General features: G+C 40.1%; 1 protein-coding gene across 5 annotated transcripts; it reads right to left on the bottom strand.

Annotated features, from left to right (window-relative positions):
- Positions 1-498: 498 nt before the first annotated feature.
- fam120b (family with sequence similarity 120 member B) lies at positions 499-20633 on the bottom strand. 5 transcript variants are annotated; one of them, XR_010665975.1, is made up of 15 exons: positions 20541-20633; positions 19990-20127; positions 18309-18499; positions 17977-18110; positions 17675-17797; positions 17339-17530; positions 16897-17167; positions 16621-16804; positions 15608-15709; positions 14605-14777; positions 9772-9864; positions 6582-6788; positions 6278-6425; positions 2068-2156; positions 499-1409 (listed from the first exon to the last, which is right to left on the bottom strand). XR_010665975.1 is itself a non-coding variant. In XM_065953050.1 (15 exons), the coding sequence occupies exons 2-15, from the start codon at positions 20123-20125 to the stop codon at positions 1379-1381; spliced, it is 2628 nt and encodes an 875-aa protein (XP_065809122.1). In that variant the 5' UTR covers positions 20126-20127; positions 20541-20633; the 3' UTR covers positions 499-1378. The 5 variants fall into 5 exon arrangements, 4 of the variants coding, with proteins under 4 accessions (XP_065809122.1, XP_065809121.1, XP_065809123.1 ...); XM_065953050.1 differs by having other exon boundaries at positions 2068-2710; XM_065953049.1 differs by having other exon boundaries at positions 2068-2710; positions 6269-6425.
- Positions 20634-20893: the final 260 nt, after the last annotated feature.

The raw sequence follows: 20893 nt of genomic DNA on the forward strand, positions 1-20893 counted from the left end.
GCCGTGAGATGGCTGCTGCCGACAGGCCTGTTTTGTTTCTTGGCTGCCGGCCAGCGGCGGCCCCGGCAGCCAAAACAAGACCGGCCTGTCGGCAGCAGCCGTTTCGCCGCTATATTTATATTTTTTCACCATTATCAGCTTTCTCCATAGAGCCTGTTAGCATAGCTTACAAGCAATATGGCGGACGTTAAGTTTCAATTATGAGAGTAAGTTCCCACCCACTGATCTGTGATTGGTCTGTAGCTTCAGTGGTTGAAAATATGAGGAACTAGCGTTGTAGTTTCACCCTGCTAACCACAACAGCTTCCGATGACGCAAAATTACAATTCTTACGTCACTGGAAGCTTCTTTTCAGACTTAGAAATACAAAGATTTGGGTGAAGTATCCCTTTAAACATTGTTCCTGTGTTTTTAGGAATAATACACATGACAGATTTGGGATTAACACTGAAAACTGAATCTTCAGGTTACATTTGCAATAAACACAAGACACTCGTGCCCTGAATGTTTTTCATGTTTATTATTTGAAGACATTTAAATTTGTATCAAGACTGATCAAATACTCAAACCAGTCATTAATTAATATCAATAAATGTATGCAACCTGAAGCCCCTAACACCAGAATAAGTGTTGATCATTTATCAGGGCTCGGAATCAAGACAATTTATCGGCAGACCAAGAAGAGAACAGTGGCATATATAAACGTTTGTCTGTATTTATGGGACAAACAGATAACTCACTTTCTTCTGTGTTAAGAAAAAAACAGAAACGTATATTCCTTCACTTTGTTTTTGTCCCTAATAATCTGTGTGTCTGATGCCTCAGTTCAGTTGACAGATGATACTGGCCATACTGTTCCTCCACTTAAAACCAGTCCCATCAGAAGATTATGCTACTGGAAGCAAAGCTTCAAAGATCTTCTCCCTTTTATTGACAAAGATAAGGGGTAAAACCGGCTTGAGGATTAGCCATTAATCCACTTCTCAGTGTGTTTGGGGTCATCTGTGTGTTTGTTTGGAGAGTGCTCATCCTTGCTGTTCATTCACTGTCACAGTTAAACAGGTAACTTTCCCTGAGACAAGGAGGAGCTTTTTTAATAAATGTCTTACAGCCACAAGATTATTTTGACATGCGCAACAAACCCAAACAGGCAAATGAAGGGGTCCTTATGCTTCATTCTGCCTCCTCTTGATTGCCTTCCCTCTACCTCCTGCATCCTTTAGACAAAGACTCCTGATGAGTGATCCACTAATCAGTTTGCTCAGAGACATTTGATTCCTCCGCTAATCTCATCATGTCCTCCCCATCCTATTAACTTCCTTAAATCTTTTCCTCTAATCCTTCTCTTTTCTTCTCACCTCTCTGGTTCACGGTGGAGTTATGTCCCTGAAGTAGGAGGGCGAGACCACCTGAGAGGAGAGGAGAGGAATGAAACATGACATTATGAAATTGATCGGGTATTGCCCAGTAGATACGTCTGTACACTAAATTTAATACCATTATTTTCAAGCTAGCTTCAAATGAAATCATTCATCCTTCATCGCTCCAAAAAAAGAGCCTACACAGTGAAAACTGCCTTTACCAGCACGATGGAATGTGTTTTTGCTGCCACAGGTAACTACTGTGTGAAAGCAGGAGAGAAGAATTTACTTCTCAGAGGGTCCTGGCACCCGCTAATTTTGGCTTAAACAGGATTTTTAGTAAGAATTCCTTTACCATTAGTTGCTCTGACGTATTTACAAGTGATGAATTATACAGAGAAGACTCCTTCACTTATATAAAATGATCGAGCGTTTACAAATGGTAAAAACACCAATGTGAGCTTCTTCATCAAAACATCAAGGTCCCTCAAACAAGTGAGGAAAAAAGTCAAAAAAAAATATTCTCCATAGAGAACTGTTATTTATGTAATTAACAAATTGAAAGCAAAAATAAACATATACAGGGAAAGTCTGATGCTAGTACAAAAACATTTAGTATATGTCTATACATAAATTGAGATATTGGAATTGAAGAGGAAAAAACAATAGTACCAGAAAAGCTATATTCTGGTGTCACTGGTGTTACCTCGAGGCCAGATGATATCTTCCTCTACTGCCATGAGATCCTCCTCTGGACTGTTTCGGATGACGGCTAGTGTCGTAGGGCCCTTCATCCTGGAAGTCAGCATAAGAGTGAGGATTAGGGGGAAAATGTTGCCTTCCACTGTACCCTCCTCCTCTGTACCCTCCTCTTTCCCACTGTCCCTCTCTGTTTCCATATTCTCTTCTTTCTCCTGTCATCTCCCCTTGCTCCCTCCATCCTCCACCATGTTGTCGGCCTCCTGTCATCTCCCCTTGCTCCCTCCATCCTCCACCATGTTGTTGGCCTCCTGTCATCTCCCCTTGCTCCCTCCATCCTCCACCATGTTGTCGGCCTCCTGTCATCTCCCCTTGCTCCCTCCATCCTCCACCATGTTGTTGGTTTCCTGTCATTTCCCCTTGCTCCCTCCATCCTCCACCATGTTGTCGGCCTCCTGTCATCTCCCCTTGCTCCCTCCATCCTCCACCATGTTGTCGGCCTCCTGTCATCTCCCCTTGCTCCCTCCATCCTCCACCATGTTGTCTGCCTCCTGTCATCTCCCCTTGCTCCCTCCATCCTCCACCATGTTGTTGGTTTCCTGTCATTTCCCCTTGCTCCCTCCAGTTCTTATCACTGCCTGAAGATTGACCTGAAAGTGAGAAAGGTGATAGTTAATTGTCCTTATATTATTCATATTGAGGTGCACTGAGCTATGTATGAAAAGTGTGATAAACACACACACACACACACACACACACACACACACACACACACACACACACACACACACACATTAAAAGCTTGCCTTTAAAATTTGCCCACAATTATTTCAAGGCTTCCCCCAAAACAGCAAAAGAAAAAAACACCATATCCCATCTGACAAACTCTGCCAGTCTTTGAGTGAAAACTTATTCAGAGAACAGAAAAACATTTTGCTGAGGCTGAATGTTAACAGATCTATTTGTCAGCAGCAACCAAGATGTGACATATTTTAGATTCATGGGCGTCTGTGAAGTGTCTTGCTCTGCTATTGTTTATAAAAAAATTTTAAAGATGTATTTTTACTGGAGAGTGGATAGAGTCAGAAATTAGGGTGAGAGAGAGAATGGGGAATGACATGAGGGAAAAGAGCCACAGGTTGGATTCAAACCCAAGGCCGCTCGTTTCAAGGACTACAGCCTCTGTACATGGGGAGAGCGAACTAACCTCTCGGGCGCAGTCGCCCCTTTACACAGAAACTGGAGCAGCTCTGACAGATGTGGCAGATGTTAAGTTACTTACTGAGTACTTGAAATGAAATACCAAGTATAAGTTTAGACCCTTCACAGAGGGTGCTGTGCCTGCTTGACTAAATCAGACCGCTGATAAATTATAAATCCATTCAGTGAGCGTGAAAGTGTGGAAAACAGGAACATGAAAGCATACCATGTGTCAAACAGGCCACCAGCACCAACACTATTAAAGGTCTATTTTTGTGGTTCTGTTTGTCTTCTGGAAAAGTTTCAGTTTCTCAGTTTGGGATTCAACGCAGAACAATAAAAAAAGGACACATTCAATCAGAGAGATGTTTTAAAATATGTTATTTATCTGTCAGCGAGTGATCAATGTGTGTACATGTAAATGACAAAGTATCAGAGGACAGATAAAAGGAGATGGTCAATCAGGCTGATTCAATAAGGGCCCCTCCATTACAAAAAAAGTTTCAAAATCAATCAAAAACCTATTAAAAGCCATGTGTCGGGGCGTCTGTGGCTGAGTGGTTAGGGCGCACGCCCCATGTACACAGGCAGCGGGCTGCTTGGGTTAAAATCCGACCTGTGGCTCCTTTCCCGCATGTCATTCCCCACTTCATAGTCCTCTCTCTAAATAAAGGAATAATAAGCCCAAAAATAAAGAAAAAAAAACATGAATGGCCAGCAAAGTTGGAATTGAAATATATTTGCAGTTTACCTTTGTTGTCATTTTAGTGAACACAATGTGACTCTCCTATGTTCAGACTGCTAAAACAAAACTTTTGAATACCATAAGTATTTCTGTGCTCAATAAAAACAGAAGATTGTGGTTGTTAAAGGTTCAGCCATGCACTGAATAGTTCTGAAGAAGAGGAACATCCACATTCTTTATCAGAGCTCGACTGTGACCCAATCTGAGAGTGAGGTTGTTTTCAAATTATCTCTGACAGAGAAGTGAAGAGACGTGGGAGAGCAGCTACACTGGATTCACTGTTAGAGTGTAATTGTAAGGGCAGGCGGCCAGAGGAGATATTTGCTGAGGAGACTAAACATCAGGCCCGATTCCAAACAAAAACCAAACCAGGCCTTCGACTGTACCACATAGCGCCACCACTACTCTCACGCACACACGCACTCTCTCTTTCTTTCACACACACTCCACATCCCCACAGTTCTGTAGTAATGATTGGTGTCTGCGTCTGGCAGAAATGAAACACTGAGGTATAAAGACTGAACAGCCTTCCATCTATAAAACCAGAAACATCCTCATGAGACCCACAAGGGCAAAAAGCAGACAGTTCGGCGCAATTTCAGAGACTCTGCGCCAACATGGCACGCAGAGAAACAATCCCAAAAGGTTTATAAGTCATGGGTTGAAGAGAAACTATGGGTTCACATTTCATGAGCTGCAACTGAGATGTCTTCTGAGACTGACCACCAAGCAGGACTGTGGACTATAGAGACAAGTCTTGTATCAACAGGGAGCTCATTTTGCCTTAAAGTCTGCAGAATACAGTGAACGGCATCAAATAACGACTGTGACATTCATGCAAAACAAACCAATATGTGTGTAAAGGGGGAGATTACATGTGAATATATGTGTAATAAGATAGGGAGGTGACTGGGACAGCTCTACTGTAAATGCAGCAGATCAATAGTAAGAAATAAGAAACAGAAACAGAGAGATGATGAAGAAAATAAAAGAATAAAGACTGATTCAGAGGGAAAAGATTGAGGGGAAGGGGAGCAGAATGGGGGGAGGGGGCACAAGAGAGAAGCCTGTAATCAGCTCGTTTTGTTGTCTGTCTTAAAATAGAGCTCTCCCAGCCTATAAACAGAAACCTACTATTACTGGTGCACTGACAAAGCAAGTCTCCGATGTGTGCACATGTGACTGTGAGTGCATGCACACACACAGCTGTATTTGTTACCGCCGCAGCACACATGGAGCTTGTTACAGCACGGCCCGCTGGGTAATGTGGTTCTGCGAGGGGCACCAGAGAACTACAACCACAGACGAATTGTCAGATTAAAATGATGTATTTCAGAGCTGCCGAGTGTTTTTGCCACTGAGATCACTGGAGGCCTTTTGAGTTTTTCTGTTTTCATGCAGTGATTAGAAACATAGACGAGCTCCGAAACATTATCACTGTACTATAGCTTCCAAAAGAATACATCAAAAAGAATACAATGTTCCTTCTTTTTTTTCTCTATGTAACGTAATTTGAAAGTTGAAGGAACAGATACGCAGAGGGAACAAAAAGAGAAAGAGATGTGATGTACGACTGTGGTAACATGGTATAAATCTTAACCACCATGCCACAAGGGTGCCATAGAAACAACAAAACATTTTTTAATCAGGTCAAAATGTTTTTCTCTCTCTAACCTTTATTTAACCAGAATGGTTAAAACATATTTTACTGGACATTCTCGAACCAAACAAAGCATATTTATAGGACACGTTATTGTAACTACATTTACAGGCGCCCCACCGAAGGCAGTGCTGATGGCTCTGCTTGATTATATACACACAGAATGTTTACATGATATTAAAAAAGATTGATTTGCTCTTGCATGTATACAACTTAATTGGCCCAAAGCTGTCCTAGGTGTTCTGCGCATGCTCCACAGTTCCCTAGAACATCAAGACAAAGGTATCCACATGGCAAATGCACGAGTGAGAACCAAGTATTCTAAGACAGACAAGGAGACAGTCTATGTTGTTTCAGCTGAAGGTATAACAAATACTGAGGAACATGGGTAGAAGGAAAATGCTCAATGGCGAATTGGTGTAGTATATGACTTAATATGTCAACCAGGAGAAGGTCCAATAATTACTAGCGGACAGTGAGCATATCGCCCCCTACTGTAGTGGAGTCAGACATACTGTACTTACGTTAATAAATCAACTCTCCCCTTGTGCTTTTATACTGGGACAGTAGTTCAATAAAATAGCCTAATCGGGCTGGACTTACAGATCTCACCTGTTTGTCTCTCTCTGTATCGGGGTCCTGGTGTGGTTTTATGACTTTGCTCAAGTGGTTTGGGTCTGGACTGCAGGACTTTGCCTCGTTTCATGCAGGCTTCTGTGAGTTTTTCTCTCAAGCAGAGAAACACAGACAAACAGGTTGACTGCAGAGAGAGAGAAAATGTAAAAAAATTACGTTGTGTTCTTGTTGTTTCAAGTGGTTGAAACAAATCCAATTGTGTTCGTTTTTCCTTCCTCAAACTCGTTCCCCACGCATACACACGTACAGATTTCCCTTTTGTTTCCCCGTATGCACTCACATCATTCTCTAGCAGCACAGTTTTCTCCGCAGAGTTGTGTGCCAGCAGGTACTTTGAGTGGAACAGACGTCCATCAAAGCATTGCCAAGGCATCAGGGCAGCGCTGGGCAGTGGGCAGCCGCTGGCATAGTTAGCACCCAGCAGGTGGCCCAGTCCCCGGACGAAGAGAGATCCCAGCTGCAATGCACGGCTGCAGAGGACAGGCAGCTAAGAACAGAGCAAGAAAGAGGGATTTATGTTTGACTGATGTTAAATCACAATCATGAATCATCTTCTGTCACAACACGTGTAGTTCAAATCTTCAACTTGCCCTCACTACATGGGACAACAAACTCTTCAAACTCAAGGTTCAACAAAGCATAAAGCAGATCCTCAAAGATCCTTACACACAGCTGATCACTCCATCTTACATAGAAGGAGACATACAGTAGCTGTTTATTTAGTAACGTAACGCTATTATTATTCTTGTATTAGTCAAGATTATTATAGTTCCCCCTGCTGGCTTTTTCTTAGTTTCAAGCCAAACCCCAATATATTCCGAGCAAGTTTTACTCACTACTTATTAGTGCTCAATAACAGATATCTGAACTAAAGAAGTCTTTTGGATGAGAGTGCAAGCGTCCTCAAGAACTCCAACTATGCCTAGTTGCATTTTAGGGCCAAACATTGAATTAAATGACACCGTTAATAAATAATGTTGGCTGACATTGGGTTTTCTTCAAAACAGTAAGATTGTTTGAAATGTACTTGAGTGGTAGAAAAATCAAAGTGTCAGAGTTGATGGTTTAACCTTTAGTTTTTTTAAATATACAAAATGATGTCCCCCCCAAGGGTCCATAAAGGTCCCATCTTATTCATGATTTATACTTATATAATCCTATTTGTAGAAATGTTTCTGAGCAAAGTTTCATTTTTATGCTGACGATACGGTTATGTATACTTCTTCGCCTTCCTTAGCAAGTGCAATTAATAAACTACAAGCAGCATTTAATGTTGTCCAGAGAAACCTTAGTACATTAAGACTTGTACTTAATGCCAACAAGACTAAAATGATGTTCTTCTTAAGGTCTTAGTCAACCGTTAAAGATGGTATTCTGAATGTGTCCCAACATATAAATATCTTGGTTTCTGCTAGAAGCAAAGCTGTCTTTAAATCAATATTCTGATTGTCAAACAAAAAAAGACACTTTATGTAAAATAGATTTTTGTATCTCAATTCCTGGTTAAATAAAGTTTAAATAAAAAATTTTTTTATTAACACAATTTACCAATTTAAGCTGCTTTATTTCCCAAAGCCTCACATTTCTTTGCGCAAAAGGTCAAATGGTTGAATTCACAATTAATTACATTTCCTGGTAAGTTATCAGGAGTGATGGAATTTAAATCCACAGTTCAATAAATCATTCTATAATAACATGGTTTAAGATAGATATTGTTTTATTTTATTTTTCTATACAGGCTTTACAGTGCAGGTAAAAGCTCAGCGATTAAGGGCGGACAGGTGTAAGATTCTCCTGTTTGTTGACAAAGACGATACAAGTCTGAAGAGCAGGAGGAGGGGAAAAAAGAAAAGAAGGCGAGGCTAATGAAGAAGCAGAAAGCAAGCTAACAGTAACAACAGCAGGCAGATGTTGTGTGTGTGTTTGTGTGTTTGTGTGAGTGTGTGTTTTGCTCTCACCTGTCCTTTGGCAGATAGTAGTGATAACAGTGATTTTGTGTACACACACACACACACACACACACACACACACACACACACACACACACACACTAGGAGAGCAGAGAAGAGATAAAGAGCAACAAGACAAGAGAGGATGGAAAAGAGAAAGTGGTCCAGTGTGAAAGAAGAAGAACATGAGAACACACAGAGTGTGAGCGAGACAAAGACAGGAACGTGTGTGTGCGTGTGTCCAGCGGGGCGGAGGGTACTTGGTGTAAATAGCTCCATGTGGTGAGCGCCAGCCAGGACAGAAAGGCGGCTGTCGCCAGCACACTCTCTCTGTTTCACACACAGACACACACACGCCACAATCACAGTCCCTTGAGGAGCAATGTTGCAACAAAACCTACCCACTACCACTTTACCCTAAACAGACCGACGCACACACACACACACACAAGCAGAATGACTCATTTTCAACCGGTTGAACGTGATCCATTTTTCACACAAATGATTTATGTATCGTCAATTTAGTCATTCTATAAAAATCTTCAATCTTTTTTCGTTAGGGTGAGATGTGGGGACATAAAGAGGCTAAATGTACTGTGTTATACTGCTGTTTGTGTATGTACAGGCTGCGCACAGATGAAAATACCTACACAATCTGACCTCAGGAAACAGCCTCATGTTAGTTGATCACTGGGTGTAAATGAATCTACATTCATGTGTTTAGTTAGCGTTTTAGTTCATTCACATACTCGTCACTCACTCTGTGAACTTTCCCCTCCCATCAACTGTGAACCTCTCCCCGTCAGCAAATTCAAATCAACGCACAGCCATAATTATTGTGTAGGAAACAGATGAGCAGCAGAAATACAAATTACTAGACACAAGTATTGTAATTAAGCACTTAAAATAAATGGGGTTACATCCGACAAGGCAGCAAAAAGCTCTGCCGACTCTCCCATCCTCTGATCTGTGAGAGCTCTTAAGTCATATCAAGCAAGCTAAATGAAGACTGTGTGAGAAGACAGAGGTAACAATGCTCGCAGTGTTGTTGGCAGTGTTGACAGTACAGTAGTGCTTCCAGTGTTGCCACTTCCTTTGGTTTTACTTTCACACAGAAGCAACAATCCTTTGAAATGCTTTGGTGTGTCAAGGTGATCAAAACAATGTTTTTCCCTACAAGCACTAAGTCAAGTTTGGCTCTGATTTCCCTGATTATTTTATTTTTTCATACTGAAAAAAAAAAAAAAAGTATCCAACACCTGCAGTTTTTCCACAACTGTTTTGAAATGGTTTTGTGGTTTGTTTGATTGTTTATCCTTGAGACTCCACCAGCTGCTTGTTGACATTTCCCTTCCATTTTACTCTTCACTTTCTATTACTGGAAACATTCCCTGAGTTTTCTGTAAACCACACGGACATTGTCTTCTTGCAACAGGAAACAACAACTTTAGTTTTCAGATATATTTTTTTAGGTGTGTGTGTGTGTTTGTGTGTCTGTGTATGCATGCGTTTGTAACTGACCTTGATGTTTTTCAGCTCCTGAGAGGATTTTAATCTCAGACACACAGCCTGACTCAGGTAAGCATCTACGTCCTCTTGAGACAAAGTTTGTACCTGAAAACATTCAGACACGAGCACACATGAACACACAAACATAAACGCATGCACACCAAAAAAACAGGTTTTTATGGCTGACCAATTCAATCACATCCCAGAGTGTCGTGTGTGTGGGTCGTTTTGTTTTGTCTGCTTTCTTTGCAACAACTAAACAGACAAAGAAACAATGCAGAGTGCAGAACCAAGGCTGCCCAGTTGTGTGTACAAAACAAACAAACCCTGAAGCTGTTTAAATAGAAGAGTGATGAGGGAATGTGAATGCAGCAGCGATCAGACAACAACAGCTACTGTTGTCTGTCAGCCTGTCTGGCTGACTTTGATTGTCTGCCCCTCTAACATTCTGTCTGACAAGCTGCTCAGCTGTCTGTCTGTCTGCTCATACTTCATCCATTTCAATGATTGTCTCCAAGTGTCGATCTATCACTCCACCAGAAACCAGCTTCTCTCAAGAAGACATGCCGGATGATCAACTGAGTGTGTTTGAACTACGCACTTTTATATAGAATGAAGTTTCAATACAAGCCCGACCTTCTACGGTGAAGGGTTAACCGGTTCAGTAGAAGCTTCACTTATTATTAATTTGACTCTGTTTTACATCTTAAATTGTGATTAAACAGCCCCTTCATCAACACTATTCAGATGTTAGCTGAAACTGCAGCTGTCCCGCTCCGTGGCATTTACTCTTTAGTAAACATGTTGGCTTGATTTCAATATAAGACTGACATGAAGAATCAGTAAATGAGTTCATTGAATGTATTTTCTTATATGCCAAAATAGTGGAGTGTTTAAAAAGAAAAAGGGTTAATATTAGAAAACACATTTAGAAATAATTTGGGCATGATAGAATGATGTAAGATTAACAACCACAAGTGAATTGCATTGTGGGTAACGCTGGCACAAAGGTTTTGATGGGGACAACGATCTAGTGGTTTTAAAAAAGACAATATCTTGGATTCTGGTGAATTGATTTTAATATTCAAGATTTAAACACTTTGATCATAAACACTCATCATACATGGGAGTGAAATGTCGTTCTCCTCAAATGAGGCACACTTAAAAACACACACACACTTAAAACACACACACACACACACACACACACATTCACACTTGTTCTTTAAAAGAACAAGACGCACAATAGTTTAAAACAAGACACATGAAAATAAAACAGCAATTAAGCGGCCCTTTTGACAACATGTGAATTAAAGTGAAATACCCTTGTTGACGGTCTGTTCTGTGTTGTTTGGATTTGGCTTGATGTCAGCTTCTTTCACCCACTGAGTGCCCAGGTAAACCGGGGCATAGAAATCTTTAGATTTAAGCATTAACTCTGAAATATGTAACAAAACATTTGGGATTAACGTCTTGGAATAGAAAAATGATGAGGAAGACATTAAAACTCAATATAAGTACTGATTATTGCTGAGACGGCAAAAAAGGATATCAAGAATAATTTCTGTTTAACTTCCGCAAAAAGACACACGTAGCTTTAACTTTGTGATGGAATGAATTAATCTCTATTTTAAAGCTCAATCAATTGACGTCAAAGACAACATACAAACCATGAGCACAAATCTCTGCTTCTTCGGATACTTTGAACAGCAATCACAGAGTTGGAGTTTTTCAAAACAAGGCTTTACAACAAGATTACAAACAGCAGAAATGTTTATAGTGTAACATTTGCAACCAAAACGAGGAAACAATAGTTGTATGGTGAATTAAGAAATGGCTCTTAAGATATTCAAGCCCCTGGATGCTTATCAAAGCAGTTGTTGACGTAAGAGCTAGAGCTCCAAAGAACAGTGTCTGTAGTTAACCTGGGCACTCAGTGGGTGAAAGAAGCTGACATCAAGCCATAACAAAACAACACAGAACAGACCGTCAACAAGGGATGTTTCACTTTAAATCCCAAGTTGACAAAAGGGCAGAATGACTGTTGTATTATAGGTGTAAATCTCAAATCAAAAGCTTTATACAGGCTTTACAGTGCAGGTAAAAGCTCAGCGATTAAGGGCGAACAGGTGGAAGAGTCTGCTGTTTGCTGACAAAGACGATACAAGTCTGAATAAAAATGAGAAGAAACAAAGAACAGGAGGAGGGGAAAAAAGAAAAGAAGGCGATGCTAATGAAGAAGCAGAGAGCAAGCTAACAGGCAGATGTTGTATGTGTGTTTGTGTGAGTGTGAGTGTGTGTGTGTGTTTGTGTGTGTGTGTGTTTGTGTGAGTGTGTGTTTGTGTGAGTGTGTGTTTTGCTCTCACCTGTCCTTTGGCAGATAGTACTGATAACAGTGATTTTGTGTATACACACACACAGACATGCACACGCACACACAGACACAGACACACGCACGCACACACACACACATACACATACACACACACACACGCACACACACACACACACACACGCACACACACACACACACACACACACACACACACAGCTAGCCCTGCCTGCCACCTGCTTCCAGGCAAACACAGCTTCACCTTCCGAAGACAATAAACCACTGGACTGACACACAAAAGACTGAAGGGGTGCACAAAACACTCACACACACAACCGCACGCACGCACACACACACACACACACACACACACACACACACACACATACACACACACACACACACACACACACACACACACACAAGGAGAGCAGAGAAGAGATAAAGAGCAACAAGACAAGAGAGGATGGAAAAGAGAAAGTGGTCCAGTGTGAAAGAAGAAGAACATGAGAACGCACAGAGTGTGAGCGAGACAAAGACAGGAACGTGTGTGTGCGTGTGTGTGCGTGTGTCCAGCGGGGCGGAGGGTGCTTGGTGTAAATAGCTCCATGTGGTGAGCGCCAGCCAGGACAGAAAGGCGGCTGTCGCCAGCACACTCTCTCTGTTTCACACACAGACACACACACGCCACAATCACAGTCCCTTGAGGAGCAATGTTGCAACAAAACCTACCCACTACCACTTTACCCTAAACAGACCGACGCACACACACACACACACAAGCAGAATGACTCATTTTCAACCGGTTGAACGTGATCCATTTTTCATACAAATGATTTATGTATCGTCAATTTAGTCATTCTATAAAAATCTTCAATCTTTTTTCGTTGGGGTGAGATGTGGGGACATAAAGAGGCTAAATGTACTGTGTTATACTGCTGTTTGTGAATGTACAGGCTGCGCACAGATGAAAATACCTACACAATCTGACCTCAGGAAACAGCCTCATGTTAGTTGATCACTGGGTGTAAATGAATCTACATTCATGTGTTTAGTTAGCGTTTTAGTTCATTCACATACTCGTCACTCACTCTGTGAACTTTCCCCTCCCATCAACTGTGAACCTCTCCCCGTCAGCACACTTAAAAACAAATGCACACTTAAAGCACACACACACACATGCAAACTTGCTCTTTAAAAGAACAAGACGCACAATAGTTTAAAACAGGACACATGAAAATAAAACAGCAGGTAAACCGGGGCATAGAAATCTTTAGATTTAAGCATTAACTCTGAAATATGCAACAAAACATTTGGGATTAACGTCTTGGAATAGAAAAATGATGAGGAAGACATTAAAACTCAATATAAGAACTGATTATTGCCGAGACGGCAAAAAAGGATATCAAGAATAATTTCTGTTTAACTTCCGCAAAAAGACACACGTAGCTTTAACTTTGTGATGGAATGATTAATCTCTATTTTAAAGCTCAATCAATTGACGTCAAAGACAACATACAAACCATTAACCACAAATCTCTGCTTCTTCGGATACTTTGAACAGCAATCACAGAGTTGGAGTTTTTCAAAACAAGGCTTTACAACAAGATTACAAACAGCAGAAATGTTTATAGTGTAACATTTGCAACCAAAACAAGGAAACAATAGTTGTATGGTGAATTAAGAAATGGCTCTTAAGATATTCAAGCCCCTGGATGCTTATCAAAGCAGCTGTTGACGTAAGAGCTAGAGCTCCAAAGAACAGTGTCTGTAGTTAACCTGGGCACTCAGTGGGTGAAAGAAGCTGACATCAAGCCATAACAAAACAACACAGAACAGACCGTCAACAAGGGATGTTTCACTTTAAATCCCAAGTTGACAAAAGGGCAGAATGACTGTTGTAGTATAGGTGTAAATCTCAAATCAAAAGCTGTCTTGTGTGTTTAGTAGTAACTCAGGACATTTGGTCTTTCACTTCTTTTACCAATCAGCAGGAGTAGCTTTAATGACCATTATCTGGACAGAAATGCCTCAATAAACTGATCATATTGTGTTCAACCATTTCATTCAGCAGCTCAATTCATTTAATTCAGAAATGCAGCCGAGCCGATGGAGATTAAAAGTAGTATCTTTCTCTTAAGATGTCTCAATGTTTTTTAGCAAATGGAACAACCAACAGGACTCAAGAGAAGGGTGTAGATAATGTATTACTAGTCTTATATTAGAGAACATCTATCTACACAATTCATGAGTTAAACTGTGTTAAACATGTTAAACTCTATGGACTGCATGTTCAAATACCGTAGTTGATTTGTGTCTTCAGTCTTCCTTTCTGAGAATAGATTATACACAGACTAATATTCTCCACCTATTAAGTGTATAGACTTTTTTTTTGTTTTGTTATGCTCTCAGTGCATTGGTTTTAGTTTGGCCCATGACCTCCACTTTCTTTCTAGTGTCTGTGCTGCCATTACCAAATGAAAACTATTAAAGGAAGAGAAAGTTGACTTTACCTGGAGGGCAATGTAAGTGACCAGGCAGAGAGCAGCCAGGAGAGAGTCTTCAATCACTCCGTGCAACTCTGAAAACTCCTGGCAGTCAAAAATTGAGAAGAAGGACATCAAGCGCAGTGCAGATACGTCAGGGCCAGTGCCAAACCAAAGTAAGTCCAGACTGGGCTGATCACCTTCACATTCACACAGAACAGAAGAATTGTTCACAATTGGTCTGGCTGATTGAAAACGCATACAAAATGGACAGAACTATGACCAAATACATTTCCCAATCTCTTTGCCCACCAACTGGCACAATTGCATTCAGTACATTCCATGTAGTAATTTTAAGTTGATCTATTGTGTAAGTCCGCCAAAAAGTGGACTTTAAAATGCATGTCCACATATTAGTGCAACTGAAATTGTAAAAGTTGGAATATCACAAAGTCGGACTCACACATCTAGATAATGTGGTTCAGGATCGCTTAACTCTTGCATGTATACGCCTAGATCAGACCCAAACTGGCCAAGGCATTCTGCGCATGCTCCTCAGTCTTCGTGCCGGGTTATGACCGGGAAGTCAAAACAGCATAAATGAGTAGCAAAGCAAGTCGTCTGCCTTCAGATATCTCCATAAATTAGAGGGATAGCGTGCATCAGATTTGTACAAAAAGTTAAGTGTAGAGTACGAATGAAATGTACAGAACTGTAAAGTTCTCCATGTTTACACCGTTGGACATATAACCCGTTTTTCTCTTCCTTACTTGTTAACCAGGTCATCTAGAAGAAATCTGATAGAAAATAGCTGAAACAGGATATATCGTAACCTACTGTAGCGGAGTTGGACATACTTCTATCAATACTGGGAGAAGAACAGTAGTCCAATTAAATGCCCTTATCCAGCTTTAACAGTTAGCTGGACTTAACTGTGCATTGAAATGTACTGATTGAAACCATGTTTTGTCTTAATTCTGAGCCAAGGAAAACACAGACCATCATACACAGAAACAAGCAGGCATAGTACCTGGAAGACTGATTGGGACAGGATGGACCATGTCAGGATCCTTCAGAGGATTTCCAGGGTATACAAACCATTCCCTGATCACTGGAGGGTCATCACTGCAGCCTGAACAAATGAAAAGCCACAGTTATACTTGGATATTGTTCATATCGTTGTCCTGGGAAGTATTCTTTGCTTTATATGTTCAACCTCATGTGTAAAATGTAGATAAATACATATTGTGATGATTTGCGAGACACTGACACTCCATATTTCATTGAAAAAAGCACAAAGACAACATAACAAGTGTTGAAACTGAGATATGTTATTGTTTGTTGAAAAACGAAATACCCATTTTGAATTTGATGCAACACACTTGAAAAAAGTTGAGACAGGGTCATACCACGCTGCTTGTAAACTTTCGCTTTTATCAACAATTTGGAAACATTTAGGAAATTCAGGAGACCAATTCTTGTCATTTAGAAACTGGAATGTTTTACCATTCTTGTTAAACATAGGATTTCAGCTGTTCAATAGTAAAGGGTCTCCTTTTGTCTTACTCCAAACATTTTCGATATGTGACAAGTCAGTACTGCAGCAAGGCCAGTTTATAATCCAGATTTTCTTTCTACCGAGCCATGCTGTTGAATATTTCAAGAATGTGGTTTGTCATCGTCCTGCTGAAATAAGCAAGAAAAATATTCTATTTAGCATCATATGTTGCTCCAAAACCTGTATGGTTCAGCATTAACAGAGCCTTTACAAATGTGCACCACCATATTGAAATGTGCACTCTCTTCTTAAACCCAGAGAAGATAGTGTCAAGGATGAACTTCTGCTAAAGTCGAAGTTCAGTATATGTTTTTAGTTGTCTACCTTGACATATGCATTTGTATTTTCTGACATGTTACATGTTACTTTTCTGAAAAGTTGTGCTTTCTGACTCTTTGCATGGTGTTAACCGAGTACATGTGTATGTGGGTGTGTGTTTGTAAGACCTCAAATGTGTGTGTATTGGACAAATCTTTACATCCTACCATCATGCCCGTGCAGCAGCACCAGCCCATAGATGCGTTGTCTGCAGGGCTTGTAGACGAGGGCGTGAGGCAACAGTTCAGTGTCCTCCTCATCCTCTAGAGTGTTGCTACATTCAATGACTCCCTCGCACACAATACTATAAACCATGAAACCATCTGCTGCCACATGCTTCTCCCTACAGGCCTTGGGAAACCCAGAAAGAAAAACAAAATATAAACTTTTATTGATTTGTTGCTGTCAAAACATCAGAAAAGGGAATAAAATACAGGGCGCACCTTTAATATTTCTGGACTAACGTGTTTCTCAAATGCAAAGGCAGAGGAAGGTGCAGAGATGTAACCCTGCTGAAGAGCTTCCTGTCCAGAAAGTATATATGAGCTAATTCCCCGCTGCAGCAGTTCTCTGAGAGGAGCCGACAGGTTCAGGGAATGGAGGATAAGCCCAACATCTTCCTCCTCTCTCCTCCACAACGAGCTCACAAAGTGGGATACAGCTAGCACCATTTGCCCCGGAGGAGCACCAGAGTGTGATACAGGGTTGTTAATCCTAGGAAACAATGACATTGCTGACATTATGTAACATCATATTATATGAATGGATGCATCCAGTATTCTTGGTCAACAACATTTATCCTGAAGAGGATAGGACATTTGTATTTAATATTTCTACATTAAAACAAGAAAATAGAGACAACAACCATAAGTCAACTCAAAACACCTGTAAGTTGAAATTGCATTGTTCCTGATGTGCTGCATCTTCTCCTCAGACACCACATCGTTACCTAGGAGACAGGCCAGCAGTGGTAGCTGGTTAACATCCAATCCAACGGTTTGACAGAGCCTCTCTTGGTTGTACAGGACTGTAGTAAGGCTGCGAATCTGCAGCTTTGCCACAGAGAAGTAAGGGGCACTTCAAAAGATATAAATACATGTTCAGTCTGTCAGTTTATGCACGTTTTCCATGACTTTCAAATTATTATTTGCTTGGTCGAGTATTAACCGTAGTGCAGCAAAGGTCCAAAAGTATAAAATAAGGTTGCCAATTCAAGAACACCTGTCGTATATGATGAAGTCTGAGTCCTGTCCCAGAATGCCCATACTTTTATGTTGACGAGCATAGCTTGCAATCTCATAGTCAGCTTCCCGCACTGAGCAAAACACCTCCTGACCCAATAACCTGTAAAAAAGAATTCAAAATTTACATTAGAAAATGAATAAAACCAACTACTGAGCCTCCATCGGATATTAGATGAACCCTCATATAACGTTTAACCCTTCACTGTTAAATGTAATACTGCAGTGTAACGTCATGTACATTAGGACTCGTGCATATCAATACACCTTGTAGATGCTGACCTGAGAGCAAAGCGTGTGAAAGTAGCCAGACCAGAAGGAAGACAAAAGAGCTCTCTACCAGGCTGCTCACCATGGGCCTTCAGGTGACGAAACATTTTTGAAATCTCTCCATTCACTCTGCGTCTCCTTTTCACCTGCAGACACAAGAGTGTGATGTGTACAGGAGGTTGATTAGGTATTTTAAGTGCTACACAATTATTAACCTCTATGTTGAAGTTTTAAAAAAGTGCTAGCCAATAAACTGTAACTAAAAAAAGAGGCATATTAACTGGAAACATATTACGACAACAATGTGTGTTCTAAAATACAGTCAAAATGATTCTCTTCCTCACCCACTGCTTTCTTTTCTGCTCTTCCACCACCCCATCAAAAAAGAAGACCAGTCGTATTCCTGCTGAGGTGAAGGCCTCCACCCAGCTCTTAAGCACCTCCATGTACTCCTTCCACTGACCTCCACACACCCAGTCCTTACACGAGTACCAGTGGCGCAGGCATGCCATACCATCCACAACAAGTGTTGGGCCTAAATGAGAGTGAAAATACACATGTAAAAAGAATGCATGCTAAAAAAAAACTTTGATAAAAGACAAATTATACACAAAATATGTCTAGTTTACTTTTTTTACCCAAGATTTAAGCTTGAAGATCATCAGCATGTTTTTAACTAAATCCCGCCAAAATACTAATTCAAACGATTAGCCTTGACGATCATTCATTTTACTTTGTCTGTGTTCCTACAGCCCTTCACTTATTGTAGTTTCAGTGTCACTGACTCTAAGTCTGCATGAATGCTGTAAAGACTAGCAAAATGCACATTGTTACTTATACCACCAGGTTATATAAGAGAAACTGAATAATTTCACTGATCTCCCTACACTGTTATCTGCGCTTATGAAAACGTTTTTTTTTACTACGTCAAGATGTTAAATATTTGGGAGTTAAAATGTACATTTATAGTTGTTCTCATCAACCAGAAGACATGTGTGCTTTCACACTGATTGCATTATCTTAATAAAGAATTTAAAAAATATATGACTATAGTAGGCGAGCAGTTGAATAGCTATATCAGAATCAGAAATACTTTATTAATCCCAGAGGGAAATTCGATTGTTACAGTTTCTCCAAAATATACAATATAGCAGTAGAAATATAGTTGTAAAAATATTAATCGGATAGGAATGTAAGTAAGATAGCAATAATAGGTCCAAGAAATATTTACACGAATAAGAGTCAGATGGAATATATACACACATTTTAAACTAACTAAATGTTTATAACAACATGTGTTATGTAAGTGTTTGTTGTCTTTCACAGTGTTTTGCTTTAGGTTCATCTGTTAAGACATACAGTTTGGTAACTTCACCCCCATAAAACACTACCCACATGACCTGCTTCATTACTATCATTACTAACCTTGTATTATTGCATTATTATACTGTATTATTGTTATTATTATTATTTAGCATCAATATATATATATACATATATACTGTACATTCTATATATTTTATTATATTACTATACTATTCTATATTATATAACATTTCATTATATTACACTATATTGTTCATATTGCACTATATTATATTATACTACGTTATATTATATAACTGCACTCTGCATTACTGTGGTACAACACTGCCTCTCTCTTGATGTTTACATTACTCGCTGCTATTTATCATAACAAGTCACTTTAATCACTTGTCACTTTATCTTGTCATTCTCTGTAAATACTGTCTCAATTCTAAATTCCCTAAATAGTTAACTTCATCATTCATTTTGTATTGTAGATACCCCCTTATTTATATTTTTATTTATCTTATCTATTCTGTTTAATGTGTATTTTTGAGCTTTCTTGTCTGTGCTGCTGTAACTCCCGAATTTCCCCTCTGGGGATCAATAAAGTTTTATCCTATCCTAACATCAGTAATAATAACTCCATCTCCTTCTCTAAGTGAACAAGTAGAGTTGTTCTGTGATGTATTCACTCCTGCACACTGAAATAAACTCAACTGTATGTGTTAGCTGGGGTTGTGAAGCCCTGCTGTATTTTGTCAGCATGTTTTCTGGCCATTTGTTGGAGGTTCACCGTCACACAGGCTCCTGGACAGCAGCGCTCCATAAACGACTGAAGACCTTTGACACCCATTTCTACAGAGAAACAGAAAAACAGAAACAGAGAAAATGAGAAACAGAGAAACAGAGGAAACGAGAAACAGAGAAACAGAAACAGAGTGGGAGTGTATTCATTGTGAACTTTGTTTCAATGTGAGATAGAAAGATGTCTAAAAGCTACCTGATGGTTTACTGATATTTGTATAAAATAGAAAAGTCTTTCGCATATTTTTGGCATCAAAAGAGACTGTGTAGGTTATACATCGCTGCAGGACGACATACAAAACGAGATGAGTCATTTGACTCAAATCTCCTGACCTGGATGCTAACAGTTAGCTTAGCTTCTAGCCGAAACAGTCATTTATTCAGGCGTAACCAACTCGTCGTGTATCAACTTCTACCTGCACATGTGCTTGCCCCTGGTATAGTTTCACAGAGCACGAACTTACCTTAGACTCTCTGTATACGCAGCAACACTTGTCAGGTTTTGTTTACATGCTGTTCAATGCAATTTACGTCCCGTGATCTTACGCGTGGCGTCATCACGTTGCAAAACAAGGCACACGTGCTGGGCGCAAGGAGCTCACTGAGGCGTCAGTGGAAAAATGTTTTCCTTGTGATGATTAATCCTAAAATAATAGACTCTATGGACCCGAGTGAAATTACTCCCCAAGTTACTCCCCAAGTCACATATTTGGCTTTTTATTTAGATGAGCACAGTTCTATAAAAAAACGTCTTGATTTTGAATGATTGAGAATAGACCATTGAGGTTTTTGTGGGCTCAGTCCTCTCATAATAACT

The sequence above is a fragment of the Labrus bergylta genome, chromosome 3 (genome assembly GCF_963930695.1).
Source record: "Labrus bergylta chromosome 3, fLabBer1.1, whole genome shotgun sequence".
Lineage (NCBI taxonomy): Eukaryota > Metazoa > Chordata > Actinopteri > Labriformes > Labridae > Labrus > Labrus bergylta.